The 27,576-nt window shown below is 32.3% G+C and overlaps 1 protein-coding gene across 1 annotated transcript; it reads left to right on the top strand.

Moving 5' to 3' along the window:
* The first annotated feature begins 7,250 nt into the window (after positions 1-7,250).
* si:ch211-103f14.3 lies at positions 7,251-17,994 on the top strand. Its single transcript, XM_087270898.1, has 11 exons — positions 7,251-7,311; positions 7,418-7,540; positions 7,750-7,970; positions 9,704-9,888; positions 12,407-12,479; positions 12,570-12,667; positions 12,741-12,821; positions 14,312-14,480; positions 14,663-14,759; positions 14,855-14,875; positions 16,762-17,994. The coding sequence occupies exons 1-11, from the start codon at positions 7,302-7,304 to the stop codon at positions 16,920-16,922; spliced, it is 1,239 nt and encodes a 412-aa protein (XP_087127024.1). The 5' UTR covers positions 7,251-7,301; the 3' UTR covers positions 16,923-17,994.
* The last annotated feature ends 9,582 nt before the right edge of the window (positions 17,995-27,576 follow it).

Genomic DNA, 27,576 nt, shown 5'->3' with positions numbered 1-27,576 from the left:
TCAGCCTTTGTTCACCTGCTGCCCGCCCCGCCCCATTTTCTACATGACCTGCTAAATTTAGAAATGGTTTTCAGAATCTCAACGTAAAATTGGGTACTACCAAAAGAGAGATAACAGATAAAACTGTAGGTTATGCAAGTACTGTAGGCTAAATGTCAGTTTTGTTTGCCCCTTTGTGATGAGACATGAGTGCCCCCTTAAACATTGACAAGCAGTGAGGCACTGACTCTTTCAAAGTCAGATTTGCAAACATATCCACTCAATATATATACCAACTACTGATTATGTTTCAGGTACATATTGGGCCAAAAAAGAATGTAAAATGTATAGCGATTAAATGTGCTTCCCAAAAATTTTAGACAAGATGTGCAGCACCTGAAACTACCGATACTGGAAGCATGTGCTGGCATTTCTCCTGTGGTGTTGATCTAATAAATCTATCAGTGAGTGAAGGGTGGGAGAAGAGGGTTGCATTGACAATCCTATACAATGGGCAGCACACTAAACACATTTTGGTCAGAAACTTGTAAAAAGCTCATGAAAGAATAAAGTTACGCTAAAACCAAGCACACCATTATTTTTCTTGTGAAATTCCCAATATGTCAAATGACCCTCTTCCTATTGAAAAAAAACAAAAGTTGGATCCAAGATGGCCAACTTCAAAATGGTCACCATGGTGACCACCCATCTTGAAAAGTTTGCCCCCTCACATATACTAATGTGCCACAAACAGGACATTAATATTACCAACTGTCACAGTGTAAAACTAAAAGACACTGTGACTAACAAACACGCATCACATTGCACTCATACATAAAATACACACTTTTAAACATGGACCTTTGTTTTATTTGTATTGTGCATGTGTGTGTTTGTGTAATATGTATATGTTGTTTTTTTTTGTCCAGATTAGCATTATGTTTATGTAAAAATTTAACTTTTATGTCAAACAATAGCCCATATCAACACTGAAATAACCACAGACACATTTTCTTTCAAACTTCATTTATTAACCAAACATAGAGTTTACATATACTTACCAGTTTCCATTTCTCAGCACCAAACCTGTTTAACTTTCAAACAAAGCCATTTATACAGATTTTTCCCGCCTTCACTTTGGAGCAGCCATTTTTCATAACGTCATCAGGGTCACAACCCCCTGGTCAGTAAATAAAAATCACAGTTTTATTGTTTAAATTTGTATTGGTTATTTTTTGTGTTGTATTTTGAGTTTTGTATGCATATTCATTTACCTGCATTAATTTATATTCCTGTTGAATGTCTTTTTATGTATTTTTTTGTCTACATGGTAACCCACTACCAGTAAAATGGTTTAACCCATGGGCGGGGCCAATACAATAAAATGGCCCCAAACATTCACTTGGTGTGGGTAGTTGTAGGAGAAGGTTGTGTTTTTGTCAACAGTTTTGGTAACAGTTTTTGTTCAGGTCATTTACTTGATTTAGCTGAACAAGCCTGTATATACATTGTAAATATTGAATAGTTTATTTTTCTTTATTGTTATTTTGTCACTTTCACCTGTTTTGCTGGATTTTTGTTTTCACTTTGTGTAAATAAATCACTCTTCACTTTCACCAGCGGCTTCTGTGACACCTTTTTGCCTCCATCCACCCGGTCAATCGTATCACCAACCATTCCCATTTTTTTAAGGTGTATCCATATATATGGGCCACCCTGTATATCACGTGATGGGAAATCGGGCCTGGTCACACGGTTTCAGACTTGATCGGAATCAAACGTTAACTCCCAATCAGGACTTGAATATATATATGCACAGTATATATTCTCGTTATTTTTTAACACATCTATAGTTATGCGGTGGCACAGAATTGGACCTCCTTGTCCTTGCAGCATGACATTACTTTGTTGCAGAGACACTATTGGTTAAATCAAAGAGCACAGAATTTAAGCTCTTTGGTTAAATGCTGGCAAAGTAGACAGCAACTTAAAGCAACTTGAAGCGGAAAGCGCAAGTATGTCTGCGGTCTGGAGGTATTATAAAGATGATAATGACAACATTGCCATAGCAAACTGTGAGATATGTAAACTTGGGATTGCAAGACGTGGAAAGTAAAGGGCTACATTTAACACAACAAACCTGATAAGGCACCTGACACAATACTACGGCAACCCAACTGAAGACAAGTCAGCTCACGCTGCAGGAGAGTTTGAAGAGGAGTAAAAAATGCCCCGTGACATCGCCAAGGCTCAGGACATCACAGCCAAGTTAGCACAAATGATCGCAATAAGTGACCTGGCATTCACCTTTGTAGAGAACCCTGAACCCTGGATTTCTTATGCTTATGGAGCATGTAGAACCTCGATTAGAATTTAAAAAATTTATTATATTAGGATCGAATCAGGTTTCGGTATTGGTAGAAACTCAAAATCAAATGACTCGAAGGCAAAAAAAAAAAAGAAAACCTGATCAGGACATCCCTAAAGGTCCTGATAAATTGTATATATCTTGATAGACTATAATTAATCACTGCTGTCTAATGAATTGCCTAGTTAGTATAAATAACCTAGGCAAGCCTTTAAACTGCACTTTAAGCTGAATACTAGTGTAAAAGGGACCTCTGATCTCTAAAAAGGTGCTGTAGTGACAGACAGTAGAGGCCATGATCTTTAGCCTCTTTGTTAGAGCAACCGACTCATATGTGGAGAGTCACCGGTTCGATCCCAGCTCGGAGCAGGTTGGGTGGAGTTGGACCAGTGGGGTTACGCTAGTAACAGCAAGATTAACTTCAATTAATTTGAGAAAATTTATCTATTGAACAATAAAAACTATTTATTTGATCAAATATAGCCTTGTTTTTCCTCCATCTATAGATATTCAAGAGTTCACACTTAGCTGATGATTGATAATAAAGCTTGTTTATCATGCTGTCCCAGGAGAGAGCCCTGAGCTTATAAGATCCTCGAGCCCTGGGCTCCCTCCCGTAGCAAGGCGATAGGGGAGTTTGAGCTCAGGTAGATCTCGATGACTATGGATGCTGAGAAGATTTGTAATCAGAGCTTGGCTAAAAAAATATGTTGAATTACTTGTTTAAGGTGCTTGTTTTTGAACTGTGGGAGGAAAACGGAGGACCCGGGGAAAACCCACGCGAGCATGTGGAGAACGAACAAAACTTCGCACAAAAATGTTGCCTGGTTATTTATAGTGAGTTTAGAATCGTCTGATAGGATAATTAGTCATGAGCTAATGCTGTAACAGCTGTAAACAATCATAAGCATGTGATCCTCTCGAAATTTGTTTATAAATAAACTTTACTTTGTGTCATTCAACCTATGATTTTGGGCCAGACACAATCTGTAGATATTTTTTGCTATTTCTGCACAGAATTTTTTTAATAAAATCTGCAGATTTATGTGTAATGATTTTGGGAGTAACCAAAAAATGTAGTATATGAAATAAAAAACAATATTTTTAAATTTCATTTAATGTTTACAATGCAAATCCAACTAAATCCACTTAGTTAGTAAAGAAAGCAATTTACTTATATAATGATTAAATATTACGTTAAAAACTGTATTGTAAATAAATAATACCAACGTTTTTATATAAGTCAATAAAATTACTAAAATTAATTTAAAAACTGAATCAATATCAATTTACACACATTTACACATTAAATAAATAGACTCAATGATGGGCTAAAAATCTGTGGAAATCTGCAAATTTCGGTGTGGGCCTACCCATGATCTGACCATAGCAATGTGATTTACCACATCTCTTTGTAGCATCATATTTTTCACACATAGATGCCAATAGGAACTATCTGTAAAGGAATGGCACTGCAGGCATCTAACACAGGCATGGGTCACGCTTAAGCTTTATTAAACCCATCTGATTCTCCACAGACTCACCTGAGACTTATCTGGATCCATGGCTCACTGTGCTAAGAAGAAAAGAAAAAAAATGCTAAGACAAAGTGATTAGTCTGCAGATTAAAGCAGAGCCCTCTCATTACAGAATAATCCACTGACCTTTTCACACCACTTAACAGTGTTTACACTCTCTGCCCTTCAATCAAACATGCCCTTCGTTTGGACCTGTTGATATATGTGATAACAGCTAGTCTACTCAGTCAAGGGTTGGCCATGTAGGTTAAGCCATCATTTCTCTGGTTTCTAGATGTGCATTATAAGTCAAAGTCAAAGAAGAAGGATATTGTAGGAGGAAAATAAATGCATGATGTGTAAGTGTTAAGTGACTGAATACTCACTAATTAGGAACATCTGTTATTATTTGTAGTTTTTTTTTCAGGTGACAAGCTATCATCCAAACTAAACGCAGCAAGACTCAAGACACAATTGAGATGTTAATGTGAAGGGCTGATAGTCAAAACAAAGCCCAGGAGTGCTCTGTGATGTGCTTAATAAATGTTTTACTCACCCTTGTAATCATGTTGTCTGATTTCTGATCTATTTAATTGGTTATTCAATAATGCCCAGTGGGCCTAATTTACGAAACAGAATGCCGAATGAATGGGATATCTGTACGAACAGTTTGCCAAATCATTCTTATGTAACTCGTTGGAACAGGTTGTTGATTAAAAAACAACAACAAAAAAAGAAAGATGACAGACAGACAGACATACAGCAGACAGACAGACATTTTTAGGTTATGTAAAGGTGCAGTATGTACGTTTGGTTGAAGTGTTGGTATTGCACTCTTGGTTTAAAACACATGCAATCACAAGTTGCCAGATTGATGACACCAACAGGAGTGTGCCTGATTATCGAGCCTGAAGGCTGATTTTAATCATGCTCTAAATAAAAGCAACGGCACACAACAGAAGGAATATTTTCATTACTAAAAAGATTTTTTTGTCTTAACCAACACCTAATATTTATATTTTAGAAACAGCGTCTATGTCTCACAGGTGAATAACAGGATAAACTGACAATAATCATCTTAGGTACACCTCATGTGCTTCATCCAGTGTTAAATGCTAACATTATGAGTTTGAGGGCCGTTTGACATGACAGATCTTGAAAATAAACCGTTTGAAATTAAACTTAGAACTGTGACTTAGTGCAAGCAAGCACATATCAGTGATTCAGCATGTACATTTATTAATGTTAAAGAAGTTTAACATGTATTAATTATACGGTCCCACTTTATATTAAGTGGCCTTAACTAACATGTACTTACATAAGAATTAATAGTTTGTTACAATGTACTTATTGTGTAAATACATGCATTTACTGTGTACTTATGCTTGATTAAAAACATGCATGTAATCACATCTGTAATTAACTTTTGTAATTATTTAGAACAAGTGTTTTCAAATACATTATAAACACAGTAAGTACATTGTATTTATTTTTCTGATATAAGTACATAGTAGTTAGAGATACTTAATATAAAGTGGGACCAATTATATTATAAACCTTACCATTTTATTGAAGTGCAGTAAGTGCACTATTCTTTTGAATGGCTGTATTTGAAAGCTTCTGTCATGTTTTGTCTGGTGCAAACAGCCAAATTGCTTTTCACTGCAAATTTTATCACATAGCATGTTGTTAGGACATGGGGTTACAATATAACCAGCTCACCTAATGTTTATGTTCATAATATTTTTATTATTTGCTAATTAAAAACCACCTTAAGTCGAACTCTGAATCTGCATCTCATTTCGGAGTCTGCTACTGTCCACCAGAAGTGGCATGCTGGTCATGGACGCATGCTTTAAGCATAGGCTTTAAACTCAATTCCTGGAGTGCCACAGCTCTGCACAGTTCCGACCCAATCAAACATTGATTTAGCTGAACAAACTAATGAAAGTGTTCATGATTTTCTTGATCACCTCGATTATTTGGATCAGCTGTGTTTGATATAGGGTTGGAGCAAAACTGTGCAGAACTGCGGTCCTCTAGGAATTGAGTTTAAGCATGCTTTAGACTGAATGACTGAAATATGCTGATTACCTCCAAGGCGACCCGCGGGTGCTGAAATATAATTGGCTAAACTGGCATTGGCGGAGTTAAAGGGACCAAAACAGAGACAGCGTTCCAGCACAGAAAACACATTTTCAAAGCAGAATAACTGACTTTAGCATTGTTTTTCAGATAAACAAGAATTTTGGCATGCTTCTTAAATATCTACAAACACATCATGGTGATATACTTACATATAGCACCTTTAGTTATTTATAATCTACTTATCTTAAATACAGAACATAAATTCAGCACTGTAGTAAAGCAATTCAGAGAAGCAGAGTAATTATATTTACTCTTTATACAAATATATTTTGTAGAATAATCTTCTTTTAAATAACTCAACTAACTTAAACACAACATTCTTTAGCAATTCAAAGAAAGCAATTAACAGTTGCTACAAGTCATGGGCTGCATCTAAAAGCTTAGGCAGTTGACCTGTTGCCATTCAATGACTCTAGAGACAGTGTTTGTGCATATTGGCATCTCATATAATGGGTTTCAGACACATTTTTTAGACAACATAGCTATCAAATCATGTACACTCTAACAATAAAGAAAACTTTGGTGATAATTAAATGAATATTTATATTTTACAAGATTAATTACTCATCAAAAGTGGAAAACACTGGTCAAAATATTCATTTACACACAAAATATCAGCCAAGTTGACTTTGAGAGGCCATTTTATGTTTTGCTCGACTGTCATAAATGTAATGCACAAGATTGTGTGATTTGGAAGGCAGTGAAGGACACATATGCTACCTTCGAAGGTTTCAGAGGTTTCAGATGCAGCCATGATTTGGGGAAACAGAAAACCCCCAAAAACAACAACATTACCATGGAAATTAACAATCCACCAAAAACTAAAACTCATCTGAAGCCACCTCATTGAATTTCCCAATCAAAACAGTTACATGATATGACGAATCATGTGAGTGTGCATTATTATTGTGCTTCTACGATTACTTAATGTGGTACAATGATAACCTAAGGTGACATAAGTCACAGCCATATTGTTTCTTCTCCCTGGGGGATCGACACTTAGTCGTTGAGGTCTGTTATTATGATGCCAAGGATGTCTGCTCAAGTAAGTAAACAGGCCATTGTCACCTGCATGTCTGTGAAGAGCTGCGTAGTAGAGTTTCAGAAAGTGTCCTTGGGCGTTCCACTATGGGACTTTATTCACTAAAGGGCTGGGTCCACACGATAGACACACCTAAGTCTTCTGACCTTATTGCCTTTCCCTTTTTACAAAAGATAGTGTTGCACCAAAGAACTCCACAGTTTTCGGGAAGATCTCACAGACTAAGGATACCAAACCTGCAGCAAGAATGAGACAAGGTGCGTAGGATGTGTAACTACGGGACATTCGTTGAGCTGAGGATGTATTAATGATGATGACTAAATGAAATGATTGTAAATATTGTGTTATTTTTTCCACAAACAGGTTTACACTCTGCAAACCGCAGGAAATATATTCTCCTCAACATTTTCCTCTTCCTCTTAATTCCAAAATTCAACAAGAGCATTTTTTTAAGCTCCAACTGTGGATCAGATTACAGAATCCCAGGTATAGTTTTAATGTGTCTTTTTGATGGAGAACATGGAAAATAATTGCTTGTTTACATCATAAAAATGTCAGAATTATTGCTGGGTTGGTTTTGATGTACGTCCTTAAGTGTTTTCAAGCTTGAGATTCAAAATGTAATAGTTTTTTGCCTCAAGTAAGACTTTTTAGCAGATTTTGTATAACCAATCTTGTTGTATTTGTCATAATAGAGTACACAGACATCTCTGTGGATTGTGGAACAGAGTACATCAGTTTGGCCATCAGATTCTGTCCTGTTGTTTTCTCCGGCTACAATGAATCTCAGTTAATCCTCAACAGTGTTGTGAATGATCCAGATTGTGAAGGGGTCGTCGATACTTTTGCTTCACCTCCAGTTGTCCGATATACATTCTCGATTAACTCCAGCAATAACTGTGGCAGTAACTTTGTTGTGAGTATACTGAACAATTTAGTGTATTTTCCCAATAATTTGAAAACGATTATATCGAGCTGTCCTTGTTCCATGTGTCATGTATATATCGTATAGTAATTACTATGAATTATGCATAATTACATGCAACCAATCCTAAACTAAACCCACATTCTAACCCTAACGATAATAAGCAGTGTTGGGGGTAACGCATAACAAGTAATGTGAGTTAAGTAATAATATTACTTTTCTAAGTAACGAGTAAAGTAACGCATTACTTAAAAAAAATTAGTAATAAAATATGAGTTACTTTTATTAAAATGTAACGCACACTGTAAAAAAATCTATAATTTTATGGTTTATTTCCGGCTGCTGGGGTGCCAGCAAAAAAAGAAAAAAAAAAAAAGAAAAGTGAAATAACGACTGTTAAATTCAGAAATTTACCATTAAATAATAGACATTAAATTACAGAAATTCCTTAAATTAAAATTCTGGTAAATTTCTGTAATTTGTTTCTTTACAGTAAATTTCTGAAATTTAACGGCTGGATTTTTTTTTTTTTACAGTGCAAGTTACTTTTTAGTTTAATTAATTAGTTTTTTTTTAAATAAATTGCTGAATTAAAATTTGTCACAATGAATCACACAGTTAAAGAGAAAATGTGTTCATTATTTTGAACACTTTGAAGGAAAAGGGGATTGTCTCAATTGACAGTGATTTTACTTGAGACAATTAATACAAATGTAGCAAACACATCACTTTAAACTCTCAATCATCTGTATATACGACATGTATAGCTCTAAGGTCAGGATAACAGATAACATTCTCAGATAACATTATCCTAAAATATTAGTTTTGATGTGATATTTAAAGGCAAATAAAGGTATAGCTTATACAGTGCGCTGTTAATTGCAAGCGTCAACTAAATCAAGCCTCAACCAGTTGAAAAAAAGTAACTCAAGTGTAACTCAAAAGTAACGTAACACATTACTTACCATAAAAAGTAACTAAGTAACACAACTAGTTACTTTTTAGGGAGTAACTCAATATTGTAACCCATTACTTTGTCATGCAGTAGCTTCTCTAACACTGATAGTAAGTACATAAATTAATAGTTACATTATAACAAGACATGTAGAAGAGGTTGTAATTTTTTCTTTATATGCAACTTTAAAATAATATGTATAGGGTACTTATACAGCCACAAAATCAAAACTAAAAACTGCTAAATTACTTTTAAAAAATATTCACCAAACAAAACTGAAGGTTAAATATGGTTTTATGCCATTAAACACAATTCTTTTCTTATATTGTGAAGAAAAAAAAAACAGAAACAGGTATTGTTTTCTTCTAAAATTTGTTTTATCAAAGTAATAATTAAATCAATCAAAATAAGATATGATAGAAATTTTTTTTAATTTCATTGTTTTGTATCATTTCATCGCATCTTTGCTGTAAGATAATAATAATAATAATAATAATAATAATAACAAAAATCTGAACAAATAATCAATGTATAAACAGCAAATTAATTAAAACAAAAAATGCTTTTACACAGAGAACATACAAGTTACAAACTACAAGGTGCTTATAGATCAAACTGAAAATGTCAAATACCTCAAAATATGCCTTTATATTATAATTAAGATTATTACAAATGTATACATAAAATACCACACAATAACTCCAAGTCAAAACTAACTATTAAATACCATATTAAGAGCAACTATTAAATTCTGAACTTTCCTCCAAAGACATACAGAGGTGCAGGCACAGGATTGTTCTCAGACTTCTCCAACATCGAGACGGTCAACATCAGCGGAGTTGTGCGATCACTTGATATCACAACAAGCACTGTGACCTACAAACTTCAGCTGAGATACTACTACTCGTGCTCCTATCCTCTTGAATATCTAATCAACAACACTCAGATTGACGTGTAAGTGCTCATTTTCTCTCTCACTAACTGTTCTCCTCAATGGATATTATTCAATTCACATATAATATTCAGAGACAAAGTAGCACATGCACACATGTAGTTGTTGAACACTGAGAAACTATACACTTGTTAAGTTGTGACGTATGAAATACTGATTTCAGTTCCAAGCCTCCACACTTTTGAATTGAGAAAACTTGGTAGCGCTTTAGATTACAGCCAGTGATTTAAATAGTAAGTAAACTGATTTTACCTCTATTTGTTTTTTGTAGTAGCGTACCTATACAGTATGTATGTGTAAGCAATAGGGGACAATATGAAAGGTATGGGGAGTCTGATGAAAAAAACTATAGAAAACATCATAGAATTTTTAATGTTTTATTTTAACGGATATATTTGACATTATTTTTGTTTTAGATTAGTCTTTTGCCGTTTTTTGCCTTTATTAGGATAAAACCGTATTTGAATAGGAAACGACGTAGGAGAGAAATTGATCAAAAAAATTTGCAAGCTGGGACTTGACCTTGTGAAAACCCAAACTGAAATGCTGCTATATATCATTATATGCCACAATATGTATATTGATGGTGGCATGATGGTTTGCTGGATCGAGTCCCGGCTGGGCCGGTTGGCATTTCTGTGTGGAGTTTTCCAGTTTTCCCACAGTCCAAAGACATGCGCTATTGGTGAATTGAATGAACTAAATCGGCCATAGTGTCTGTGTGTGTGTGTTTGTGTGTGTGTATGTGTGTGCAAGTGTGTGTGAATGAAAGAGTGTGTGGGTGATTCTCAGTACTGGGTTGCAGCTGGAAGGGCATCCACTGCGTAAAACATATGCTGGAATATTTGCCGGTTAGTTCTGCTGTGGTAATTAAGGGACTAAGCTTAGATTTACTGTGGAAAATGAAAGAACGTTATTGTCGTTGTTTTACTGATGTTGTTTTTTTTTTTGTTTTGTCTCTACTGGTAACCAAAAAATCTTAATGGAATATGTCAAAAGCACATTTTAAATTATCAAAGTGCACTGGTTTTGATGTTTTGTAATGTTTTTATAATATTTTTAGTGGAAACCATTAGAACTTATTTGATGGTTTCCATTTTTTTTCTCAGCAGGGGAAAAATGGGTTTAAGTGAAAAGAGCATTAAAGTTGCTTTAATTTACAGCCTGCAAATGCTATATTTCCCCTGTAACTACAAGAAACAATGGGATAAAAGCTCAACCTTTATTTACAGCCTGCAACACTGTAAAAAATGCTGTGTTCCACACATGATTCCTTTGTGCTGTCACAACATAAATTGATTAAGTTAACTTGATTGTATTGCTAAATTAAGTGGATTGAACATACAATTAAGATGTCCCCCCAAAAACTCAAGAATAATAATAATTAGATTGAGTAAGAAGCATAAATAATTTGAGTGTATGATTTCATTTAGCTTTTACCATTTACATATAAGTCAGAATTATTAGCCCCCCTTTGATTTTTTTTCTTTTTTAAATATTTCCCAAATGATGTTTAACAGAGCAAGGAAAATTTCACAGCATGTCTGATAATATTATTTCTTCTGGAGAAAGGTTTATTTGTTTCATTTCAGCAAGAATAACAGCAGTTTTTAATTTTTAATCACCATTTTTAGGATAGAATTATTAGCCCCTTTTAGCTATTTTTTTTCAACTGTCTACAGAACAAACCATCATTATAAAATAACTTGCCTAATTACCCTAACCTGCCTTAACCTAATTAACCCAGTTAAGCCTTTAAATGTCACTTAAAGCTGTATAGAAGTGTCTTGAAATATCTAGTCAAATATTATTTATTGTCATCATGACAAAGATAAAATAAATGAGTTATTAAAACTATTATGTTTAGAAATGTGTTAAAAAAAATCTTCCCTCCCTTAAACAGAAGTTGATGAAAAAAATAAACAGAGGGGCTAATAATTCTCACTTCAATTGTGCCTTGCCTTATAATAGAGCAACAGGGTTTTTTGTAGGTTTGCGTTTACAATAAAATAAGTCTTAAAAAGCTACTTTTGGTAATTAAATATACTGTTAGTGCTAAATGTAAGTGTTAACCTCCTCGTTGCTCAAAGCCATGATGTAAATATCACATTTGCTGGCTTTAAATAAAGTGGTGCTTATTACCACCTTGTTTGCTGTTAGTTACGTACTGTATAGCTACACTAATATTACAAAACAACATGCTGTAAAGTCAGTTTACTCGTTATGTACATTGCAGGGCTGTAATTTAAAGTGTTATCTCAATAGTTTACAAAATTTACAATATCAAGATGCACAGATCAGTCTCTGCAATTCAGACACCAATATTTTAATAATTCTAAAAGATAAATCTTTTTCTGACAATCTGATATTACTCTTGGCTAGAGAAATACTGTGAATGTGAGTGAATATTAATGCCATCTGTCTGCATCTGATAGACGCAGAAACTGATGAGTGACTTTGGGTCTAACAAAACTTATAGAGTATTTCGTGTAAACATGAACCATATCTCTCTTCCTGAAGGTTGGGCACTTCGATAGCAGTAAAAGACAACAATGGCAGTTTTATCAGCACTCTGAGTCTCAAACTCTTCAGAGTGAGTTAATCGGATTTCCTTCATCTATAGATTTAGTTATAAATAGCCAAACATTAATTCAAAAATTCTGCATTTCATTTTATTTCTCAGGACTTAAACTACACCCAGCCTCTTATAATTCCTCCACATGGTATCCATCTGAAGACGAATGTGTTTGTACAAGTTGAAGCCACCAACTTGACCTCGAAGTAAGACCTGTTTCATTTGGTGTAATAAAATAGCAAATTGAGACAATGTTGATTATTGTTATGTCTTTTACAGTTATTTCCTGCTGTTGGACAGATGCTTCGCCTCCGTCTCTAACAAACCCGTCACCAAAACCTTCTATGACCTCTTTTTGGCGTAAGTTCACTCTAAAAAGCCATTTACTTTATAATGACAAATTATATATGAGACATTTTGGAATTTCAAGTACAGTGTCTGGTTTAATGTTTCAAATAACTTAAAATGTCAAAAAATAAACAGTCATAATAAGAGTGGAATAGTTTTCTATTATCATTCAGCAAAACGTATTTATTTGATGTATTTTTTTATTAATAATTATTATTTTCAGTTTTCTTAATGTGTGTGTGTGTGTGTGTGTGTGTGTGTGTGTGTGTGTGTGTGTGTGTGTGTGTGTGTGTGTGTGTGTGTGTTTGAGTGCAGGTATATGTGTCTAGGTTACTAATTTCTTGAGCAAAATGGTAACTTTTGAACATGATTGTTATTATCTATATAATGGTAATTTGAAAATACTGTTGCTCTGCATGTACAAATTATAGTTCTAAATTGAACTAAATTGTCATCTTTGTTTTACTCTGTAACCTATAGATGATATTTCATCAAATTACAAAATAAAACTTATATATGTCAACTTTATATATATAAAAAGGAAAATATTTTATTTATTAAATATGCACTAAAATGTGGGGTAGTGATAGTTTAAACAGTTACAATGTTTAACTATAGAGAAGTTAAGAAATCATACACTACCAGTCAAAAGTTTTTTTTTTATTAATTTTATTTAATAATTTAAATTAAATGATTCTGTTTTATCAAGGCACCATTTATTAAGTGTAAAAAATTAATTGTTAAATACTTATTAATTAAATATTTATGTATTACATATTGTATGTACTGTAAGTTCAAATGAAAATACACTAAAAAAGCTATGTTTGCTGTTTGTTCAAACTACTTATTAGTTTAGAGTTAAAGCAACATATTTCCTGAGGTTTTTGGGGGAGCAACTTTAATTTAACTTAAATTTGTTAAAAACTAATAAGTTAACTTAATTAATTCTCGTTGTCCCAACACAAATCAATTGTGTGGAACGCAGCATGTTTTACAGTTTATAACTCCAGTCATTATTGCTTTTATTACTATTACCTTTAATAATAATAATAATAATAATAATAATAATAATAAAAATCATAATAATAATAATGAAAATTCCTCATTAAAATCACTGGAATAAATGATTTAATAAATGATAAACGACTTCTGAAAAGTTATTTTATAGTGCAATAACATTTCACAATTTTTACTTTTTTTTTTTTTGATAAAATAAATGCAATCTTGATAAGCAGGAGAAATTTATTTTAAAAACATTTAATTATTGTTACAATTAATGACCCCAAACTTTTGACCAGTAGTATGTATATACAGTTTAAGTCAGAATTATTAGCCCCCCATTGAATTAATTTATGTAATTATTTCTTCTGAAGATAGAGGCAGGCTAGGATAATTAGGCAAGTTATTGTATAATGAAGGTTTGTTCTATATTTTGAAAAAAAAAAAAATTCTGACCTCAACTGTATATAAATGTGTGAAAATTTGCTAATTTGTTTGATCAGTTGTGGAATGAATCGCCTCACTAAAATGCTGACGAACGGTGAGATGCAAGTGGCTCGTTTCTCCTTTCCAGCCTTCCGGTTTACAGAACAGTACAACCAGTCAGTGTCCACATACTATCTGCACTGCATCACGAGACTGTGTGAAATCACCACCTGCGCCGCATACAGGGTAAACGCATACAAGCACATGCTTTTGAGCTACATTAATGTAATTACACAGTGTCACTGTAAAATGCTTTTTGTAAAGTGACATTTGAAGATGATGTTCACTCTAAAATAACAATACACACATCCAATTCAACAACCCAGAGACACATATTGACTCACTGATGCTCAACGGCTCTTTCACAGCAATGTCGCAAAAGAAAAAAGAGGGATGTTTCTCCAAGTGGAATCACAGACGCCACCACAATCACGTCACCAGCAATCATCATAAGTGCAGATGACGGTACAACCCTTTCCTTTATAAAAATCTCAATCAATTATTTATGTAACATTGCTTTCTGAGAAAACTGACTTTATTTTTTGTATATTACTTTTCAGTGGTGGCAACAAAAGAGGAAGGTGAGCTTAAATTCTTTGACCAATTGTTAATTTTCATGGCATAGCATTTATTTATAGTGACATGAATTAACTTATCCATATATAAAAGAGAGCACACAATAAACAGCTAAAAAGCACTTTTTATATGATTATATGTACGGTTAGAATGTTTGATTTTCTTTAGTGAATCAGTTTAAATCAAATGATTAAATCATATACCTGTACTTATTGTAGGTTTTTTTGTTTGTTTGTTGTTTTAATTGTCTAATCCTGTCTCTATACAAAATCAGCAATCAAGCACTCTCTTCTATAAAGTTCATATGTAGAGCTTGATTGTTGACTTAGAGAGTCATCTAAATGAACCAGATTAAAAAGGAATGATTCACTAATTCAAGTCTGCTACTCTGCTGTCTGTTATATCATTCATTCATTTTCTTTTCGGCTTAGTCTCTTTTTTTAATTATGGGGTCGCCACAGTGGAATAAATCGCCAACTTATCCAGCTTATGTTTTATGCAGGGGATGTCCTTTTAGATGCAACCCATCTCTGGGAAACTGTAATTTTATGTCATGTTATATTCTATTATATTCTATTTTATTAAATTATAATGTTATATTCTATTAAATTATTATATTATAATAATTTAATATTATATTATATTATATTATGGTTTGGCATGGTGGCTCAGTGGTTTTCGCCTTACAGCAAAAATTTAGTTGGTTTGAGCCCCGGCTGGGTCAATTGGCATTTCTATGAATAAATGAATGAATATTATATTATATTATATTATATTATATTATATTATATTATATTATATTATATTATATTATATTATATTATATTATATTATATTATATTACATTACATTATATTATATTATATATTATATTACATTATATTACATTACATTATATTATATTACATTATATTACATTACATTACATAATATTATATTATATTATATTATATTATATTATATATTATATTATATTACATTACATTACATTACATTATATTATATTATATTACATTACATTACATTACATTACATTACATTACATTATATTATATTATATTATATATTATATTACATTACATTATATTATATTATATTATATTATATTATATTATATTATATTATATTATATTATATTATATTATATTATATATTATATTACATTACATTACATTATATTATATTATATTATATTTAATTTGAATTAATCTATTCTTATTAAAGTTTATCTAGATTACTTGTTCAAACCAAAGTATATAGTTAGCGATCATTCACAGTTATGTTATATTTTTATACAAACAAATGCAGCTTTCTATTTCAATATATATTACTTTATACTTGATTCATACTCTTACATTAAATAATTCAAATTCCATTTACATATATTTCAGTTATTATGAAAAGCTAGTGCATGTTTTTACCGAAACTATTTTTTTAAATGCGTGTGTGTGGAAAACAATATGATTTGCACAAAGAAATTATGGGGTTCTACTCTAAAGAAGTTGTTACCACTCCATTTAGAGCATCATTATGCATGTTTTCTGTTATAACTAACATGGTTTAAAAAGATTGATCTGCGACAGAGAAACTACATGTCTTGGGAAACACTCGTCACTACATCGTTCTATTCCCAAATGATACATCATACTACACTAGTTGGCTGCTCAAGATACGTTTACAATTTTCTTTACTGTTGAAAAAAAGCATTTAAAAAAAAAGAATCATTAAAATATTTGTCTTCACTGCCACCTTTGACAAATGTATGTAAATTTGACAAAATTATGTGCTTGAAAAAATTACTAACCACAAAACTGATAAACAGTAATGTATTTATCTACCGTTTTTGCACATTACATTTAAATCTAACTTTATTTTTTTCCTTGCATTTGAGATGTGACAATCAGCACAAAACAGCCTTCAGACTCCACCGTGGGGATCGGCGTGGCAGTGTGCATCCTGGCATTCTCCTGCATCACGATCATAGTAATAGGAGCAATTTTCTACAAAAGACACTGGGACAACAAACCTTCAAAAACACCAGCGGTGAGCTGAAATTCATGCTCCAATAAAGGACAATCTGCCTCTTTTGGACCAACCCGTCGCTGTAGGAGGGCTGAGCTTATATATACATATATTTATATATTATATATAGCTTATTCTTTCCTATAGTGTTTCCATCTGTATAATGACCGGTTTAGAAGAGCAACAGTGCACTGCATCAGCTCTACACATCTTTATGTGCAGCTTGGACCTGTGGATAATTTACATGGTTAAAAGCACAGAGGCTTAACGTTTACATTAAAAACATAGTAAGCATTTTTTGTTTAAAAAAGATGTCTAACAGCTGTCTAATAGATGTCATCTCGGCTAAAACAAGGCTAAATTTGGGCTGTCAGTGAAAATCTAATTGGCCAAAACTAGACTAGTCATCAAATAAACAGAAATGAATGACTACACTTATAAAGCCTGTCTAATCTGTCTATTTGATGACTAGATTCTTAGATGTCAATTAGATTTTCAATGACAGCCCAAGTTTAGCCTTGTTTTAGCCAAGCTGTCTATGTTTAGATGTCTATTAGACGTCATTTAAACACAAAGTTGTTTACTGGAAGGGCAATATGAGTTCCTTGATTTCGTGTTCATGAATTAAAAAGCATTGATCAACCCATTAACTGAATCCACTCCCAATGAGCACACGTTGTGATGCCTGTAAAACACACAAAGGAAGTAAACGTTGGCTTGTTTTGATGCGAAACAGCTCTTTAAAACAGACGCCACACCTCCGAAAATGTGTTATTTATTCATTTATACTTTCTTTTTAAACCCCGAATCTGAAGGAAACTCATGTACAGCCCCACGTCTGCAATGAATGTTTTAAATCAACACTTCTGAAAGCATATCAGAGTGTTATAGATCCCTTCTGCTTGTCCGACTTCATAAATAAAGAAATAGGAATGAAAGCAATTCTGAATGAGAGCGCAGCAATGCGTTCAGATCTGAAGTCAAGTTTTTTTTTTTTTTTTGCTCTGCTCTATCATTATAATGTTGAGCTCTTTAAATAGATGTATATTTGTGATTCATTCATCATTGCATGCTTTATATGAATAAAAGGTCCTGGTACCAGAACAAATCTCTGTCTCCTTGAGTGAATTAGAACTAGAATTTGAAGTAAAGCAACTGGAGGTCAACTATTAATTGAATGTAAGGGCTGAGAAGGTAGTAAACACGTATTTAAAAGTCATCTAAAAGATCTTTGACCCTATGTGCTGAAAATAAGAGCCTAACAAAAGTGGGTCAGACAATTGCATTCGACAAAAGGGAATTTCTGAAGTATTAGTATGGAAATGCGATCATGGTGTAATATCATTTTCTGTGACCTGTCAAATGTATTAAAAGCATGACCTTAACTTTGCCAGGTGTTTTTGTACAGCAGCTACAGTATAATAAACCTCATTTCTTTGTTTTGGTTGTTAAAGAGTCTTAAGGGTCACGTTTTCATGTGTCTGACACCTGAAACTGCTCCCACAGTCATGCAGGAGAAAACGTGATCTTGTTGTCCTCCCTAAAGTAAATGGAGATAATTATTTCACTTATACTACAGTACCATACATAAAGGCATAGATTGTCAGAGGTTTTATTTCAAGGCCCTTTTCAGGTGTCTATAAAGCATATGGTTAAAAATGTATGGCTAAGTTCTCACGCATTTACACCCAAAGTCTTTAATGCTGAATTCAAAATGTCATTTTACACAAACATAACAATTTCAACATGAGTTTTTAATTGTACAACATATTACAAATGATATTTCAAATATTTAACGTGATGTTAAACAGAGAAGGAACATTTTTATCAGTGTTTCTGATTGTATTTGGAGAAGATCTTGTTTCTGTCTTGTTTGTTTGGAATTTAGGAAATTGAGAATATTTTTTTAAATTATTATTTTTTAATTTTCGTTAAATAAAAGAAACTTCTGAGGACAATATTAGCTTCAATATTACAGTCCCCCCCCCCCCCCACTTTACGCTAAATATTAGTATCTTTCAAAATAACTAGTCAAATATTATGTACTGTCATCATGGCAAAGAATTATTAGTTATTAAGTTATTGAAGTTGGTTAATACAATTATTGTTTAAAACAGATTATCTCTGTTAAAATATAATTGTTAAATATTTTAAGTAAATATTTTACTGTAAAATTTGATTTATTGTCTTAAAGAGAATCAATTATTATCAGTTTTATATTTTTAAAGTGACTGTTGAAATGATCAATATTTTAAATATTTACTGAATTTTAATGATCTAACAATAAAATAAGAGTAAAATGCATATTTAGCGACTGAGAAAATGACTTTGTGATTTGATTCAATTTGAAAATGTCATGTATTTATTTAATTTATTTTACTTTGTAATTATGTAAAATGTCAGAGTAAATGACAAATAATGGCCTGATGTTCTCTTTTGTTGAAGTAATATACAATCCAACATAGTCTCATTCTGAAAACTTAAACTTATGTAACCAGAAGTACGTATGGCTGCATTTTAAAACATTTAAAACTCTTTAAACCGAAAGCTACAGGGCAGTATTGCGCCATTCTTTTTCGCACTTGCCACCTGACCCCTTACCTCCATATGAACAGCTTTCCCGCTGTTACCAGTTTGCTCAGAAGCACACCATGTACGTTGGCAAACTTGAGATGTAGACAGGAGATGACCACCACCACGATGGGGTTCAAGTCTGTGAAAAACAGTTCCAGAAAGTGGGTAAGACAAATATAGAAGCCAAAAAATAAAATAAAATAAATCACAGGGTGAGAATGTCGCAAAATCTGAAAACGTGGTTAAAAATCAGGGTCTTTTTCTGGATTGCTTTTTAAAACTGTCAGTTGAGTTTAGGGAAGTGGGTGGTTGGCCAATCTGTGCTTTTAAAAACACTATTGGTTGGGTTTAGGGAAGGAGGACCAGTGGATCAGTGGATCAGTCAGTCAGTTGGTCAGTTGGTTGGATGGTCGGTCGGTCAGTCAGTCAGTCAGTCAGTCAGTCAGTCAGTCAGTCAGTCAGTCAGTCAGTCAGTCAGTCAGTCAGTCAGTCAGTCAGTCTGTCAGTCTGTCAGTCAGTCAGTCAGTCTGTCAGTCAGTCAGTCAGTCAGTCCACAGCAGGATTTGGTGGATTTACATGAGAAAAGCAGGCACGAATGGCAGTCGCAAAAGAAATTTGAGATCTCAAAAGGTACACAACGGCCTCTGGCAGATTTGCGAAAAAAAAAAAAAAAAAAACGCAGCTCCTCGGACATATTTGGTGCTCTCCAGATATTCACATAGTGGTCCATTATTAGAATGAACCTGGGTTGATAAAATGTTTTACCTTTGTCTCATTGATTCATTTTAATAATTACATTTTTTTCATTTACAAAATAATAATATTAATAATAATAGGAAAAATATTTTCAATATGAGCATTGCTAATAAAGTGAGCGGGCACTAATGCATTCCTTAGATCAGTGGTGCCCGATCATGCTCCTAGAGATCTACTTTCCTGCAGAGTTTAGCTCCAACTAAACTAAAGCAAATAACGCAACCCAGACTCATTCTGGAAACGTAGCCACATGGACGTTTCTGGAGACTGCAAAATATGTCCCGGGAGGTACATATTTGTGGAGCTTTTGTTTTTGCGAATCCGCAAGAGGCCGCCGTGTGCATTTCTTCGCGTCTCGAACGCCACTCGTAAACCCCGTTCACGCCCGCGCTGTTCTCATGTAAAAAGCCACTGGAGGCATCTGTCGAGCAACCGTCTGTCTGACTGACTGACTGACTGAATGACTGAACGGTTGACTGGGCGGCCGGCCAATCAGCCTCCTCCTCCTTCCTTAAACCCAAGCAACGATTAACAAAAGCCGTCCAGACCACGATTTGACCGCGTTTTTGGATTTCACCGTGTTCTCGCCCTGTTATGAACTTGTTCACTTTATTTTTTGGATTCTGTTTTTTGTCTTGCTTGATTTCTGGAACCACTCTTCCCCAGACTCGAACCCAGTCATCGCCGCGGGTGGCTCCTCCTCCTCCGGGCCACCGCTCCACCGACGTAACACAACGAGCTAACCGGACAAACTGGTTGTGGCGGGAAAGCGCTCCACACGGAGGATCCGAAGGAGCACTTGGTAATTAAAGACAGGTGTGTTTGATCAGGATTGCAGCTGAATTCTGCAGAAAGGTAGATCTCTAGGAACAGGATTGGGCACCCTTGTCTAAGATCAGTCATCTACCAAGGAGAATCAAGCATCCACGAGTTCTGTTTATTATCAATACCAATTAATCGACTGTGATTTCTGATGCAGCTTTACAGTGTAAATCTTTCACTTCTTTTATTATACGTGTTGTGTTTTGTTGTGGTGATTGTGACAGAAACCTTGTCGAGTCCCCAGTGTATGAGCTGCTCAGAGGGGAAAGGACAGATTTTGAGAAAGATCCAGCACAGAAGTAGGGCACACGATGATTCATACTGTCAGATGTTGAACTAGGCCATCATTTTGAGGCTCTCTTCAACTCTCTTTGTTTCTTTATTACTTTGTTTTGAAAGCATGGCTTGGAATATGTGAACGCCCTATATACTGACTCACCCGCAAAGGGTATAGTGGCGTTCCAAAGGAATTTAGAATCAAAATATAATAGATATTTTATTCTTAGCATTTATTAATCCAGTTATTATCTGCAGTGTCCTACATAACACACAGCAGCTGCCAGAAATGTACTGTATGAAATTCAGCAATGTTTCAGATACACTACAGATACACTACAGCCAACAATTTTGCTGTATTATATATAATGCTGTTATACAAAGCAATGTAAAATATAAAACTATGTCATGAACTATGTTTAAATAACATGGTGTAATAAAAAGTGGCAGAAAATGAATGAATGAATGAATGTTTGTTTATAAAACTTTTTAAATAAATTTATAAAAAAATAAACAAATTAACACATTGTCTTCTTTAATAATATTTAATAATATTATTAATCGAATAATATTTAATAATAATAATAATAATAATAATAATAATAATAATAACAATTATAATACTGTAAATTATTCCAAATGATTTAATTTTTTTCAATGTTAAAAATTATAAATAAAAAATTATTGTCTTATTTAATTCTGGACACGTTTGTTTATTTTTTCTTTATATTTTATTGTAAAATGTTATATTTAACAATATTGTCTATTGACACATTTTTTAAAATGTATGTTAAGAACTCAAAGTCATTTACCATCAGTTATCATCGATTACCAGTATAACATTCTTCCACTAATTGTTATAATCATGAATGTTTAATCTAATTAATTTTGCAACATTAACTTCACCCTTGTGTATTATTATTAAATTTATGTTATGCTGGTGACTGTTTTGTCCCATTGACTTCCATTATAACAAAATGTTTTGATTGCAAGGCATGACACCCTATAATCATGCATTCTTGATTGTTGGTAGCACCATTAACCCTTTAGAAAAGCCTATGTAAAAAAAAAAAACATTTCTGTATAACAGGAAACTATAATGTGCCTTTTTTAAATAAACTTACCATGTTTACTATGTTCTGAAAGCTGGGGTGCTTTTTCTGATTTTCTCAGCCAGATCAAGGTAAGTGTGCAAAGGTCTCTCTCTCTCTCTTACATGCACACACGCATGCACACTACACTCCATATAACTCCATGTAAATGCCAGAAATTATACTTATTTTTGCACTGCATCTGATGTAAAAATGTTTGAATGTAAGTCAATGGGGCAAAAACAGCCAACATTGCAAACTTGTTGTAAACTTGCAGAGTGTATTGTCAAGTTTTTCAAAAAATGTCAAACATTTTTTAAAATATGTGTCAAAATAAGATGTGTCACCAAAAATCATTCAATTGGGTAAAACACAGAAAAAGTTGTAGCCAAATAAACTCAAAAACATCAGAAAAGTGGATGAAAACATTCCAAAATAAGGGTTAACTTAACTTTGAACCTAGGTTAAGTTTAAAATTCAAACACATTGAGGAGTACTTTCCTAAGATAAGGATATTCCCCAAAAAAAGGTTAACTTAATATAACGTAATGTAACGTAACGTAACCTAACGTAACGTAACTCAGCTCAACCCAACAACTTAACTTAACTTAACTTAACTTAACTTAACTTAACTTAACTTAACTTAACTTAACTTAACTTAACTTAACTTATCCTAGCTTAGCCAAATCAAATCGAACCTATAAAGTTTCCAATTCAAACACATTGAGGAGTACCTTCCAAAAATAAGGATATTGCCAAAATAAGGGTTACCCTAATGTAATGCAACTTATTGTAACTTAATGTAACTTAACGTAACATAACTTAATGTGACTTAATGTAACTTACAGTTTTTCTCAGTGGCCTTGGTGCATTTCTCACAACACTATTTACATTTACACAACAGATAATGCATTTCTCAAAACAATAAGTCATTTGTACACATCATAGTAGCAGTTTCTCATTCCTTTCAACACATTGCAGATACTTTTGGACATGCATCAATTGCTTTCACACAAGTCTCAGCTATTTATAACATTATCATTTGCTTATGTCATGTCAGTCAAAATGAACTAAACTTGTAAATGCTGAATAGTCATCCCATATAAAACGAATAGTCCTCATTTCATTACTTGAGTCATTACATGCAAAAATGTTGAACTAGTTGTCAAAATCTGTCTAGCAAATTTTATAAAATAAATTAAATATTTATTTTCCTGAAAGTGTCTTCTAAATTGAACAGTTTCATAAATGATTTACAGACCTGTGTTTGTTGTAGGTTCAGTTCCAATATATACTGCAATTTTGTTCAGAGTGGTGCACAGCTCTACCCAAAGGAAGTTTATGTTTGTTGTAAATAAGGGTGTATTTATTATTTTGCACAATGCTGTGAATAAATTAGAATTGCAACAAGCATCTGCAGTAAAAATGTGAAACATACATATTCAGTGTCTTGTACTCAGATACCTCATTAAATGCAGTGATGTCTAACTTTACTGTAATTTTCAAATGGCTGTGCAAATAGTATCTAGTGCTGTCTTGAGCATTTTCAGGAAGTGTCACCAACATCTGACTTTTTTTGCATTGAAAAAAATGTACAGAGTAAACTGTCTTAATGAAAACATGACAAAGCCATTTGCTATCTTGTTGATAAACAATGGTGTCAGGACTTTTCATCTTGATGATAATGACACTTTAATTGACATCAATATTTGCTTTTGAGGAATGAACTATATCCATTTTGAGCATGTGACATGCTTTTGCAGGTTACCACCTTGGTTTTGCAGTTTGCACTAACTGTTTTGAGAAATGTGCAAATGTAAATAGTGTTGTGAGAAATGCACCAAAGTGACTGAGAAAAACTGTAATGTAGCGTAACTTAACCTAGTTTAGCTTAACCAAATCAAATTTAAGTTAAGTTACCAATTCAAACACACTGAAAAGTACTTTTCCCAGTGTTAACCTAACCTTAACGTAATCTTAACTAAAAGTAACTTAATCAATGAAAACGACTGCCATACCTGGGCTAAACTTTAATAAAACACTGATGTTATTTCCCCTACTAAAGCATTCTGAAGCTCCTCCAGTCTTATTAATGTCAGGTTTCCTATAGCATCTCCTTGGACAAGCTCAGCTGAATCGAGAACAGAAGCTTCATCCTTTCATCTCCACCTTTGTTTCAAGTGCTCAAGACAATAGGATGGAATCTCCTATTGAGGGAAGCTTATTCATTATTCATCAGAGGAGTCATAGGCAGTTATTAATTCTAGAAGGACTGGAGGAGCAGAGTAATGAAGGAGGAAGAAGAAGAGGAAGGCTGAGCTTTGAAACTTGGCTGCAGGAGAGCTGTAAAAGCTTCAAAGCTCTGCGGTTTGAAGGAGACCTGCAGACCTGACACACAGAAGGGCTAAAGAGAAGCTCTGTAAATCCTCCATGTCTCTCCAAAACCTCTTATTGGTGCTGTTTAAAGACCACCAGCAGGGAAAGATCCCCAGGCCATTGACACACCTGTAGGTCCACGACTGAGAGGACTTTACTCAAAATGAAAGGCTTCAATTAGGAAATGCTGGAGGAAAGAAACCTCCGGAGGGGACTGTAATGGTGAGACTTTGTATGGTGATGTTTGATGGACTGAGAGTCTTTGACTAGAGTGCTCTAGTTTAGTCTTCTTCAGAAGTTATCAAAGACCTATCAAAGACAAACTAGAATGTTCGAAGTAGATTTCTTTGGATTTCATGACTGAAGTTCTGTGTTAGTATTATATGTTGTCACTGGTAGCCGACTTTCCTCATCTTAGAATGAAACTATATAAAATAAAATAAAATTATGATTCTTAAAAATAATGTGTAAAATTATTAATATTACTGTATTTATTAATATTATTATGTTCTTTATTCAAATAAATACATTTTCTATATATGATGAATAAATCATCTTATACAAATTATAATTTATTTATATTTAATAAGATTTTCATGTTTTAATATTTTAAATTAAGCTTTATTATTATTATTATTATTATTATTATTATTATTATTATTATTATTAATAATAATAATAATAATAATAATAATAATAATAATTGTTTTATTCATATTTATTTAAATACCTAACAATAATAATGACAAGGCATAATTTTTTATTCATATTTATAAAGGTTTTCTATTTTTTACAAAATATAAATGTAAAAAATGTTATGAAAATTTGTTAATATTTTTATTTAATTAATTTATTTTTCATTTTTGTTAAATGTATACTTATAAAATTAATACTGTTTTATACACACTTATTTCTTTGAATATTTAAAGAAAACAATAAACAATTTTTCCACATGCCAGTTATATTATATTTGCTCAGATTTATTTATTTAAAACTTTTAAAATAAATTCAAATTTAGATGATTATTATTATTATTATTATTATTATTATTAAAGTGAATAGAAACACATTAAGTTTATGACAAACTGTAAAAAGAATATAATTTAAATTGAATATTTTTTTAATGTTTAAAATGTAAATACATTATTATTATTATTATTATTATTATTATTATTATTATTATTATTATTATTATTATTATTATTATTTGAATAATAATAGTTTTATTTATATATTTTTAAATACTTACAAATTATAACAATCATGACAAGGTATGTCTTTTTACAGTATATTTATATTTATATTTATAAACATTTATATTATTCTTCACAAAATATAATTTATAAAACTGTAAATAAACAAAATGTATATCTTAAAATATGCAAATCTGTTAATATTTTTTTTATTTACTTATTTTTTATTTTTTAATGTATACTTATATAATTAATACTGTTTTATACACACTTATTTTTTAATATTTAAAGATATAATTTAACTATTTTTCATGTAAATTATATTTAATCTATCTTTATTCAGATTCATTTATTTAAAATTTTAAAATATATATTTAAAAATTCTAATTTATCTGATTATTATTGTTATTATTAAAATTAAAAGGAACACCCTAATTTTATAACATATTGTACGTATATAATATAATATAATATAATATAATATAATATAATATAATATAATATAATATAATATAATATAATATAATATAATATAATATAATATAAATGTAATTATATGTTTATTTAAAAAAATCTAAATACATTATTATTATTATTATTATTATTATTATTATTATTATTATTATTATTATAATCATCATCATTATTATTACCATTATTGTTGTTATTATTATTAAAATTAAAAGGAACAACTTAATTTTATAACATACTTAAAATATATAATATATAATTATAATAATAATAATCTTAATACTTTATTATTATTATTATTATTATTATTATTATTATTATTATTATTATTATTACTTTACTAATGCATATTTAAATACAAATAAAATCATCAAAAAAAAAAAATAAAGCATTATTAAACAAGAAAAAAACTACAAAAAATTGTGTTAGTGTAAAACACTTTCAACAGTGAATAAAGGGCACAAACACACACAACGGCAACAGTCTTTCTAGTTTGAAACTCAACTAAGTACTAATATTATTTGAGTCAATTCATTTCCATAGTACATTAAGCTTCTGGTCGATCTATGCTGATGATGAACATTGCTCCAGTCACTGAGGCCAATAATAGAAGTATAATCATTTCTCTGGGACACAGATGCAATACTAGTTGTGTGTTCAGCTCACGAGAGGATCTTTCCTATAAGAGCTCATCAGTGTGGTCAGCCTTTCGTGAAAAAACAGACTTCATTCTGGAGCATGATTGAAGACAGAGAGAAAGAGAGAAGCCAGACTGAAGAAAAGCTTCATGTGATTACTTCTGTTCTGCTTCAGAGACAGCAGCCATCGGACAAAAACACACACACACCCCTGACACTGTTGAGAGAGCATCTATGACAGATTGTAATAAAGGTGTGGATTTTTATAAGGGAATCATATTTCAACTGTTGTGCTCATAAACGCTGCACTTTCACTTGCCTTGGCTGAAACATTTCCAGGTTTCCAGAATTTATCACTCTCTCCTTGTTCTGATCTGTCTGTATTTATTTTGTCCGTGGCAGTATTTCGTGCTTGTCCATCAAGGGGGAACAGTGGCTCTCCGAATGCTGGATAGAAAGCTTGTTTCTGCCAAGGAAATAAATAAAA

The sequence above is a fragment of the Danio rerio genome, chromosome 10, assembly GCF_052040795.2.
Source record: "Danio rerio strain M-AB ecotype USA chromosome 10, GRCz13ab, whole genome shotgun sequence".
In the NCBI taxonomy this organism is placed as follows: domain Eukaryota; kingdom Metazoa; phylum Chordata; class Actinopteri; order Cypriniformes; family Danionidae; genus Danio; species Danio rerio.
This window is presented reverse-complemented; position numbering and strand designations above follow the sequence as displayed.